Source organism: Corvus brachyrhynchos, unplaced genomic scaffold, assembly GCF_000691975.1.
Source record: "Corvus brachyrhynchos isolate BGI_N302 unplaced genomic scaffold, ASM69197v1 scaffold302, whole genome shotgun sequence".
Taxonomy (NCBI): Eukaryota; Metazoa; Chordata; class Aves; order Passeriformes; family Corvidae; genus Corvus; species Corvus brachyrhynchos.
This window is the reverse complement of record NW_008237244.1, coordinates 2,246,822-2,258,821: the sequence shown is the minus strand read 5'-3', so window position 1 is coordinate 2,258,821 and position 12,000 is coordinate 2,246,822. Positions and strand designations below refer to the sequence as shown.

The 12,000-nt window shown below is 44.0% G+C and overlaps 1 protein-coding gene across 1 annotated transcript in view; it reads right to left on the bottom strand.

The window, feature by feature from the left end:
• Positions 1–12,000, bottom strand: part of SNX31 (sorting nexin 31) — a 38,398-nt gene that overhangs the window by 22,306 nt on the left and 4,092 nt on the right. Inside the window, 4 exon segments of the mRNA XM_017730287.1 lie at positions 1,171–1,235; positions 2,251–2,290; positions 2,292–2,330; positions 2,332–2,370. Coding sequence (XP_017585776.1) covers positions 1,171–1,235; positions 2,251–2,290; positions 2,292–2,330; positions 2,332–2,370 — 183 coding nt within the window.

Below are 12,000 nucleotides of genomic sequence, written 5' to 3'. Positions count from 1 at the left end.
GATGGATTTAACTTTCTTTAGCAGCCCTGTTATCAGTCTCATCAAGACTAATTAAGACTCATCAGTAATTACTGGGAGTCATCTGTAGGGCTATAGCAGGCATTGGATCAGAACTAAAGAGACTGCTTCTCACAACAGAAATCAGAAATCATTCACCGTCTTTAGCACTCCAGTAGGTCTGAATTTAAGAGACTGTAAATAAACAGTATCTTTTTATTTACAAAGTAGGTAGGAAAAACCTTTCTAGAATTTGTTAGAAACACTTATTCGCACCATTTTCTATAGCCCTCCTGAACTCCCCTTACATACCTTAGTCACACATAGCAAAGTGAAGCATTATGGAGACACAAACCTCTTATTTGGTCCTTCAACACTTGCCCACTTCCCAGAACAGTTTACTTCAAGCAAGGTTATCACAGCACACCAAGCACTTCCCAGAAAATGAAAACAGCATCCCCTCCCTAAAAATGCTGTGGAATCATACTGCACCCCCCTGCTCCAAAACACTACTATTGTCATTAGAACCACAGCAACAGGAAAGGAGGAATGGAAAAGGGACATATGGCAACTTCCAATAGTCAGACACAAGCAAAAGTTATGAAAGCTCCAAGCCTGCCAAAGAAAGATCAGACATGCCATGGGCCACATTAAAATGGATTTGAAAAGTCATCTAGGCTACAACAACCTAAATATATGCCAGATTCTGCCCATCAATACAACTGCAAGATAAGAGAACACGACATTTTCCCAGCAGTCATCAATACACTCATCAGTGCAAACCACTGACACTATCAAAAAGCATTTACAATTGCAAAATCCAAGAATGTGTGTAATCCTTCTATTGAGCTCTCACAAAGACTTTCCTGTGAACTGTTTAGAGGCAAAAGATTCATCAGATATGCCACAGAATATAAAAACAAAGGAAGCAGTTCTTTCCATGTGAGAAACAAGTTTGTACATGGAGAAAAAAACAATAGCAATACTATTATTATTGCCACCCAGGCTTCACAGAGAGCACTGTCATTGGAACTCACTGTTTTACAAGGCAGAGTGATACGCTAAGAACACAAGGAAAGGAAGATAGCAAAGGAATTCTTGAACTTGGGAGGTAGGATAATATTTCAACTCTTTCATATAGCAAACTATTTGGCTGAAAAATTCAAAACTTACCTGTTGTAGCTTTCAAAAAGAATCTATGAAGACATCACTATTTGTAATATTTGAATCCAAAGTAACTGAAACACAAAAGGAAAATGGGGAGGGAGGAAACCAAATGTAGCCAACAGATGAAAACATGGCCACTGTCTCAAAACATGACTGTTGACTAAACAGTCAGTGTTACTTTACTCATCCTTTGGTTTCTGCCCAACTGCCTTTATCAGTCTGTTAAATCACTGAAGCTATGAGCAGGGAAAAAATACATGGAATGCTGCTGCTTTCCCAAAGCAAGACCTCAGTAATGTTCTTGGCCATGTAACTCTGTGGTCACTCATGGACAGTAACTTTAAAAGAAATGAATACTCAAGTGGAAAAAGAGAATAATCACTAAGTAAAACTTTAAAGACTAACCCTGAGTTTCTCTTATGTAAGTCTTGGCACAAAATATCTGAGGCCAGAGGCTACAAAACCTCTTGAAGCTCGTTCCCCTGCAACTTTGGGTAGTTGAAATGGATTTTTCTTTTTTCTTGGCTTACATGAAATTCACAAGACCCATTCTAGGGATCCTGCAGATCCCTATGACACAGCACATTGCACTGAGATTTAATTTTTCTACAAACTCTTCCTATAATTCTCATAAAGTCTTCTTGCAAACCATTGAAGGGAGGAGGTCTGTGTTACACTTCTGCTTGTCCAAGTGCCTGTCTTTTTTGCCTCTGCCTTTTACACACTGGGTCCCACATCAGCTCTGGCAGTTATGGAGCAGCGGAGGTGGGTGGCTCCACTCACTGATCCAGAGGGACAGCGAATGGACAGACTAGAGACTGTTCAGTGTGAAACACTCTTACATTTTGGGAAACCTGCTGAAAGGCAGCTGCTTCAGAAATAAGAGAAATATGATACCCTGATGTTCTAAACCCAGTGAACCAACAGCCAGGACAGGGCGGCAACATTTAGCCCCAGCCTTTTAGATAACACCCTAACTCAGCTCAGTATAGAAGGTAGAGCGCCCTGCAGTCACAGTTGTAGACACATCCTTGAAGGTTTAAGCCAACATATGAAAGCTGATCAGGTTGTTATAGCCAAGCTTACCATTCTGAAGATACTGCTCCAGCTGCGACTGCCTCTCTCTCATCTGCCATTGGTTTGGCCATTGTCCGGTAAAACTTTGGATGGGAAAGCAGGCACAGTGCTCCCAAAAAGCTGCCTCAGCTGCAAAACAGACAAAGGAAAGCTAAACAAAAATGAGGAAGTATCCATAGTTTCCAAGGAGCTTTCAGTGCTCTCTTGTTTTGACAGCAAGACATGATGTCCTGCAAAAGGCACAGGGCACCCACCCAGAACCTCCCTGATGGACCTCAGGGCCCACAGCAAGGCCACTGCCTTTATCAGGGCAGCCACCAGAAGACAGCCCAAGTGAGCAACCTCTTTTTGTGTGAGGTCCCGATTTTTAGAATCTTACCACTTCTGAGCTCCTGCTCCAAGCCACAAAAGTTAGTATTATACTAACTTTAGCAGCTAGGTCTTACACCCAAGTAAGGTCTGGTTACAGATGTCTTCTCTTTCCAGTATGTCCATACGGGATTTCTTTGTTCTGTACCCACATAACTATTTTTTATGAGCTGGTAACTTTTGTCCTTGTGCTACTTCAGAGGCTTTTACTCTTTTGTCTGTGAGAGGTGATAAAAGTTATCCGATCATCTAATATTGACAAGGGAAAAAAAGACACAAAAACCAACCAACCAACAACAACAACAACAAAAAAAACCAAACAACAAACCCAAAAAAATCCTAAATCAAAAAAACCCTAAACCAAAAAAACCCCCAAAAATCTTCAATGAACAAAATTATCAGAAAGTTTGATTCTTCCTCCAGTTATTACAGCTGGCTAAGATGGGCATAACATCTCTGTACCAACCCTACATCATCTATAAACAGACCTGGAAGTACTAGAAAACCACAATTACACTACTTTACAATTGATATAAGATGGCTCCAATAGGTTTGGACATTTGACAGTATTTGGTCACTTGAAAGTATAAAAATTGTCTACTGTAGGCAAACACTCTCAAGAGAAGGATAAGCTATGTTTACTTTCTCAAAATGCACATTACTAAACACAGAAAAAAACAGCAAGTTTGCCTGGAAACATTCTTTAACCTAAATCAAAACAATGTGTCATCTGATCAGTAAAATGAGACTCCCTACAGAATGCTGAGACATTACTACTAATTAAATTTATGCACCAGTATTCTACTCAGCAATTAGTGTCATTAAATCATGTGAAAGATGACATTTTCCCCTCTGGCCCTTGCTGCCTAAGTCTTTCACATGACTCCAGCAACTGAAGTATGAAGGAAAAAAGTTTATTACTGCAAGAATTAGCAATGCCTTTTCTTTTTCTTGGCTAAAACCAGGAGTGAAGCATATTCTCACAATTCCACTGACAAAACACCAGCATTTCCCAGGTCTTGATTTTTAGATATGATGTTTGAATCACTCAGAGATACAATACATGCTTTGGTTTAATGTAAAGCTAACTGCAATAGTGAGCATAGAGTGGTTTTTATTTTCAAAGCTCTTCACATACATGATTTTCCTCCAGGGAAAACTTATCTCTGCTCTACAGGCAGGCAAACTGAGGAAATAGAGCAAGAAAATTTTCCAGGAGTCTGACAACCAGGTGGTCCTCTCCCTTCCCTCTGTGTTCAGACCATGCCTCACCTACACAAAGTGGTGCCGTCTGTTATCATCACTTCACACAAACTGAGACTCTGGCCTACTTAAAAAAATAATTAATTCATGTCGGTGCCTGCTGCTGAGGATGCAATCGTGAGTCCTCAGGATCTGGGCTACAGAGAAGAGAAACTTCTTGCAACTGATTACATTTTTTCACGTCCCAAAGAATTAAAGGAAAATGCCCATAAACTTTAAGTGTGTATTTGTGTACAGTGCTGAAAACTCAGATAGGGTGTTCCAACCTGGTGGAAGAGGTACTTAGTCTTCATCCAAGACTTCCACCTAAAATAGATAGAGTAGCTTCCCTAACTATGAAAATTTTAAGCTCTAAGAGCTATTATCTTCAAAAAGAGGAGTAAAGACACAGGCCATAGTTGCTGCTGGCTTTTTTTCACCTTTCTGCAATGAATATTCCTCTCCTCAGCAGGCGACATCACCAGTTTCAAAGTGTAGTTGACCAAAATTAATTATCTCCTACTTAGTCTAGTGTTCCGGTGTCCCCTTTTTCCCGTACATGGTTTGTCCCAAATTAAAATGTTGTCAATCAGTTTGTTGCTTCCCCTCCTCTTTTAGCATTGTATATGCCTTGCTCTGTTTGGCAATCCTCCATGTATACCACCCCTTTCCCCTCCCCTGTTCTAGAAAGTTCTTCTCCCCTCAATGTCCCATTGGTCCCTTTGAATTTCTCCCCTCCCCAAGCTCACTCTCATTGGGTAGCTGTGTACAGCCCTGCCTGTGACCCCTCCCCTTCACTTCTTCTATTGGCCCTGAAGTTGTTCCTGCCCCTCACCCCACCTCCCTTTAAAATCCTGTGTAACGGGCTGTTCTGGGCTTTTCAGTCCCTGGTTCACTTGAGGGTAATGTACTGCTTCAGATACTCTACCTGAGCCTCCTCTTCCTTCTTGCCTCTGCCTTCACACACAGACCAGCTAGTGGATCAAGAGCCCTGCCCAGTGCAGCAAGACCTTTACCATTTGGGTCTGGGGAAGCTGATGCTGTGAGCTACCGGGCTGGTCCCTTTGGTGTTAGTCCTGCCTCTGCTGTCTAGATCAGCTGTTTCACCCAGGGCCATGCTGGAAATGTGCAGATCTCGAAGTCAGACAGAATAACAGAGACAAAAATGCTAAACAGAAAAAATAGAGCAGCATTAAAACTATACAGCTATTATGTATGGATTATATACAGAAGGAACAGACCTATAGCCCTCTCCTTCTCAGTCATTTGATTAAATATTAAAAAAAAGAGGAGACACCATTCTAAGATAAAAATGCCTGAACATGTTTCATGGGAAAATAAAAATTTATGTGTGCAGAAACTGTCAAACAATCAAAGGTATGAAGCCATTCTGGTACATGACTGACTAAATGAAACTTAAAAAGATATTTTCTATATTTAATTACTTTTTACCAATTGCTGTACCATGACTAACAGATTTTTTTCGAACTATTTCCCCAACAGTCATTTATAGGTATCACAGATGCTGAGTGACTCAGTCAAGGGTGGCATCATGACCAGAATCCACCAATGTTGCATTTCGCTCTTAACCCTACAGAAGACACTTCCTATTTACTCCCTGCCTTGAAGTAACCCAGTGAATACTCCAACAACTGGAAGAAATGATTTGTTCTTTTCAGTCCTGCAATAGAAGTAGCTTAATTATTATAATTCTTTAGTCGGTTAATGATTGTGGTATTTCTTTAGAGAGGGACCTGTTAAGCAGCTGCCAAACTGAAAAGCCAAATGCAACCGTCACAAAAAAATCACGAAGGCAGAAACCAGGAAGGGCCTGGAAATCCAGCGACATTTTTAAAGCACAAACCATTGTCCAGATGATCTCGATCCCACTCTAGAAGCTTTTGTAACTTAGTCTTGCAAGAGAGCCTTACCTCTCCATAAGTAGAATAAATCCCCAGAGCTCTATTAGGGGTGCTCTGGTCAGTGTGCAATCCCCAGAGACCTCTCAGGAGAGAGCATGAGTACATCACAGAGCACTGCCTGGCTGTCCTCAGGTAAATCTAAGCCAAAGCTTAGATCCTTCAAATGCACGTCCATCTGCCATGTCCATTGACACTCCAGCTGAAGGTGTTCCCAGTCATTTGCAGAGAATGGCTGCACAAATCTCAGTTCAGCAAGTGAAAACAGCCCAATACACATGGAATTCATCCCAAGCAAAGGGAGACTCGTCCTTCAGCTCTCCTTCCTACTGCTAATACTAAATAAAATACCAAGACAAAAGAGGAAATGAAAACTGGATTGCTAGAGCAATCAAATGCTCTAGCTCCTAAAAGAAGAAGCAAAAGGGGAGAACATAGAGCCACCTCTGGACTCTCTTAGAGCCAATACAAAGCCCCATCTCCCAGAGGAAGGTTGAGCCTGTAGATCCTCATACCAAGACAGGCACCTTCTGTCAATTCGCAGCCAAGTGCCTATGCAAGAGGACAAGGGCTAAAGTTGCACCAGTCTCCTCAGCATTTCTGACAGCTCTACCTAAGCAACTCATTTTAAGCAAGATCTCTTTTAATATATCATTATTGGTTGATCACATTTCCCACTTTATGATTTCCCATGGGTCCTCAGCTTAAGGCCGAGAAACCCTTCAGGAGATGAGGCACCAAGGGGTAAGTTGCTCACAGTCAGTATATCTGCACCTCCCCATTCAACAATGCGTCCAAAACATCATATGCTCCATCACCACACAGTGCCTCTGAACAGCTGTTCCCTTCATACTGTCCTTTTTGAGAGAACAACTGCTCTGGGAGACAGTGAAGAAACAGACTTTGGGAGCGTCCAACAACAGAAGCACTCTCAGACTAAAAAGTGATGGGAAGCAGGAAGATGCACAGAAAAAGAAAAGGGGCAGATAAGGCACAGCCTCACAAACAAGAATTATGTGTCCTTTGCATCACAAGTTAGGAGAGGAGCTTGTAGAGGTGGAATAGGAGAGCTTTTAAAATTGCTACCCTGAAAGGGGCACAATTAGTTCAGCAGCTTATCCAACAGATGCCAGAGACAGACCCTCCAGAGTAGTATTCAAGAAATACCCTCAAGTATAGCAATGCCGAAATCTATCCATGACAAAGTTTATTTGAAATCTACATCCTTTACATCACAGAATTGTTTCATCTGTGGGACACTGTGGTCATGACATGTGATCTGGTCACTTGTCGTGAAAATTACTTTATCCTGGAGTTTAAGGCTTCTCATACATGTGCATTTTTTCTACATTAACAGAGTATTTCAAGTAGAAGAAGCAGAACAGGGTATAATAATTATAGACAAGCAACCTCTCAGAAGAATAGGGAAGGCAGTTAAGAGACAACAGTGTAGTTGTAAACTTCAAGACTAAGTGTGGGAGCTACCAACAGCAGGAATTTTAATGAAAGAACTGAGAATAAAAATCAGCTAACAAGTTCTAAAGCCCAGCATGAGGCAAACTCTCAGTTACCAGGGATGCAGAGAAGGGAATGATTTTGCTGAGAGGACTAATGATGTTAAAACCTGTTGAGCAACAAGCAGTAGGACTTTTGAAAATGGAAGCAAATGCATAAGCTGATTTATTAGTTCAGATAGGTTATCCAAAATGTTCCATTTACCAAAGCAAAACACTACTGTGAGATGTCCAACAGGGAACAGAATTGCAGAGCTGCTACTCCAAGGGTGTACCTCAGCAAACATTGCTTCTCATGGCAGCCCTGCTGTGACTCAACTGCCTTTTAGCTGTGCTACTCCTACTGTTGGTGCAGTCATACAGAGTTGGGAGAAATAGATTGATACCCATCCAGATTTACCGGCTTTAAAACTGCTTCAGAGTGGTCCCATCACTGCAACTGAGAGCACAGCAAGGAAGTTGCCAAGAGAAGCACCTACCTAACCCACCAGCATAAGTGTTCATCAAAAAGAGCCCTGAAATAGGGCTGTTGAGGCAAAACTATGCTGCTCAGAAAGGATAACAGTGTGTACCCTGACTTGTGGAAAAGCTTGAAGAGATTTTGCTTGGAGCCAAGGACTGGAAAAGGCCAGAGAGCAAAGAGAAGGCTAGCAAAGAGAAGGCTGACAGCCACTCTGCTTTCACAGAAAAGCTCAGCATCACATGCTGCCCTTTACTTTCCTAAGAAATCCAGAGGAAGGATAGAGGGGGACATGACAGAGGCAACTCAACAAGGAACAAAGCAAAAGTAGAAATAAACTGGCAGATTTACCTTGAAATCATCCACTTCTGTTGCCTGGGGCCGTACATTATTCTCTGAAGCTCACTATTTCTTGGAATACTTCAAACCTGTGTTCCAGCTGTTTTGTAACTGTCTCTGTGGAAAGGGTCACTCCGGAGGTATTGATTTAGGCAATTCAAGATCCAACACTTGGTTAACCCCCAGCTTGTCAAAAAAAAAAATCCTGCAATCAAGTGTGCAATTTGCCTGGACTGACCACCATACACTTTCTAGAGTTGTTCATGGGATTAATGACCCAAATTAAGCAGCTGCACCTCTCTGCCAGAGGCCAAGGAAAAGAGGCGCTTGGAGCCAACAGCTGCTGCTGTTTGGCCAGAGTTTCCCATTAAACAGGCTTACCGTACCCTTCTGCCACAACTCTTGGCTTTCTTTTGGATTTGCCTCTCAGGCGCTGCTGGATTTCACCCTGCAAATGTGTGTGCTCCGCAAGCAGCGCTCTGCCCTCCGACACGGCAGCATCAGGAGAACCAGGAGGGTGTGAGGGCCAGGTGGGAGGGCAGGGCTCAGGGTGGCACCAGGTGCACCCTCACCGGCTCAGAGCTGTGGCTGTGTCGCACCCTGCGGAGCAGGAGCCCCTCCACACACACCGGGCCTGGCAGGACCCAGCAGCAGCACCGTGCCCTCACACTGCGCCCTCACGCCGTGCCCTTTACACCACACTTGGCCCCGCCGCGCCCTCACACCGCGCCCTCACACCGCGCCTTCACACCGCGCCCTCACACTGCGCCCTCACACCATGCCCTCACCCTGTGCCTGGCCCGGCCCTGCCGCGCCCTCACACCGCGCCTTCACACCATGCCCTCACACCATGCCCTCACACCATGCCCTCACACTGTGCCTGGCCCTGCCGCGCCCTCACACCGCGCCCCCACGCCGTGCCCTTACACCACACCTGGCCCCGCCGTGCCTTAGGGGGGACCCAGGCACTGAAGCACAGGGGCTGGGCAGAGAAGAAGTTCAGAATAGCTTGGGGAAGGAGCCTACGAAGTGGTAATTCATTATGAAGTGATGGTAATTCACTGTTTCTCAAGGAAGATGAACTAGTGACCATCTGGTGAAAGGGGTACGCAGCAGGTTTGTAAGAAAACTAAATCCTTTCTTCACAAAGTGCCTCACTGGAGGTCAAGTGTAGTTAAAATGGCACATCCATCTCTGGCTTGGGACTTGTGTTTATCGCTAATTCCCAGACAATAAGGGTGATTTATTCTTGCTGTTTTTCACAGCTTCCTTTCCCATGTTTCTGGTACCCTTGAGGGAAAGGCACTGCAGGGCTGGGTCTTCTCATGTGAAAGTCCTTGTAGACTTACACAAGCAGCACTGCTGGAGGTGTGGAATGAGTTCATTAACATGGAAATGATGCCACTGCAGCAGAGGGCCTGATGCAAGTATGCTATGCTAGCCTCACCAACAGGCCCTTTTGCAGAAGGAAGAAAATTGCTTTGTGAAGGCTGTGATTGACTGGATGACCTGGGGAAAACCCCTTCCCAGTAAAACAAGGCTTATACATATTTTTCAAGAAACAGGATTAACTGTGAGTATTGTGGATGAAATGGAGAAGACTAAGTAAAATAAAATTGTATAATGTGTTCAATAACTTGATTTGTTTTTATTTTTCGTCTGTGCAGCCAAATGTAACTAGTCTGGTGACTTCAGGAGCACCCCCACAACCAACTCTTAGCCAACTTTACAGCCTTGGTGTCACAGTTGCTCTGGTGTACCTGGGAGATGAAGCTCCCCACACCCTAAGGAGCTCTGGAAGAGCTTTTCTTCTACTCCTGAACAAGGCTGCTATGTGCATCCTTGTTTGTATCCCAAGCCACTTTGCAAATTCGTATCTCCACTTCTGTAAGCTGGGAGGTTAAGCACCTGCAGAATGAGTTTAATGGAAAAATGTGAGGTATAGAAGACAGAGGAGAGAGCTACGCTCCAGGTCACAGGAATTTTCTACTGTTGTTTTTCTAGGTTGTTGGTCTCCTCTGATCTGCCTAAATCTGGTTCCTGGAGGAACCCTCCTACAGGAGGGGAAACTGAGCTTATTTTGGTGGTGTCCCGGTTGCAGGTCGTGGTGTGGCGTGGCTCTGTTGCTGTTCTATACCACCCACATGTCACTGTTGGGGACATGGTTTTGGGGGGAAGCAAAGGTGAGTGTGTCACTGAAACTGCAGGAAAAACAGAAACTCTCCAACATCATCTTTTCAGTGTTAGAGAATTAGCATTACATTATTCTGGCCATGATGTTATTTTGGCCTGGATATGCAATAGAAATAATTTCATCCACACATACCTGGGTTGTGCAGTGAAAATCATTCCATCACACATAGTACTATACCAAACTTTTCACATATTTATGCATAAAAACCCCAAAGACATTCTCATTCGTTGGTCCTAAATTACACAATTCGTAGCATTCAATCTCCTATTGGTTATTGATCCCTTTGCCTTTGATGCTAATTTGGTCCTCATTCTATGGTTCTCTTATCAATCTTTTCCCAGACCAGGTGTCTCTGACTGCACCAGGGGGTGATGTTTGTTAATATTTGGTTATCTCCTGTGTATCTTGTGGCTACTCCAAATCTGTAGATGTTAAGCTCATCAGGCCTCACCCAGCATTGGTGAACAGAATCTTTTGAAGAGAAACTTAATTCCGCTCCCCCTGGGGCAAAGGTGAGCAGCCTCCTGACTAAAGTTACCTCAAAAAATTTAAAAGCTGTATCATTTCCAACAAGTGCACCCCAAACTGCACTATTTTCACCTCCCTCTCCCCAGTGGGAAGGCTGTCAGCATCAGCCCTGCGGACCCTGTCCTGTGCCATTGCCATCCATCCCCTCCTGTTTTCTCCGAGACACAGCTACAGGACGTGGTGCTGAAGAAAAAGCATCGAAACACAGAATCCATGTGGTGCTGAAGGATGGCGCCGGGGAACGGAGGAAGTGGGGGCAAGCCCCAATCCAGCCAAGCCAGGGGAAGCTGAGCCAAGCCCAGCCAAGCTGAGCTGAAAGGAGCTGAGCAGAGTTGGGTGGAGTCGGGCAGAGCAATCAAAATTGGTGGTGCTGGTAGCAACCGTGCAGAATTGAGTCCAGCATCCAAAGCAGCGGTGTGGAGTCAAATCTGCAGCGCTCCCCAAGCCCCAGCACAACACGGACAATCTTGCTTTTGGGAGTTTGTCCATTGTTGTTTTCTGTTGTCGCAGGCCCAGGGACAGGAGGGAGCTGCCAGCGTGGTAACAGCCACCATCTTGGCTTTGTTCCGGGACCACGTGGAACTAAGTCGAGGTGGTGAACACCTTTTTGTGGGTAAAGCACCTTCTCTTTTTGCATACTCTTGTAACTAATACTGCTGCTGTTACTGTGCATTTCTTACTCCATTGCTTGTTGCTTTCAGTAAATTGTTATCCCAACCCATAGTCTCTGCCTTTGTCCCACTCTTACTTGAAGGGGCAGGGGGGAAGTAGGTGGCTTACTTAGTTAAATCTTTGGTGTTAAGGATTTGCCACAGGTGGCAAATCTCTAGCAGTGGTAAGAGACAGGATTAAGTAAGCTTCTGCTTATAGATATGACAACATAATATGCCTGGGGCCCACTTTTTGAAGTGTAACCTCTGTTTTATGTCATCTAGTGACTTCAGGTTTAACCTAGAACTCATGTAACCCAAGGTCCCAGTAACCGAAATGTGACACAGCCTGCCCAGGGCATCATTTTTAGTTTTTGAATGCTCAGATACCATGTGGTATACTTTAAAACATGCTTAGAGCTATAAAAAAGTACAGATGTCTTGCCAGCTATAGCCAGTTGGAACACTACATAATGAGGGATGTTTCCTTAGCAGGTGACATGGGAGATAGGAGTCAATTTGGCAGATATTCTGCTCTTAGTAC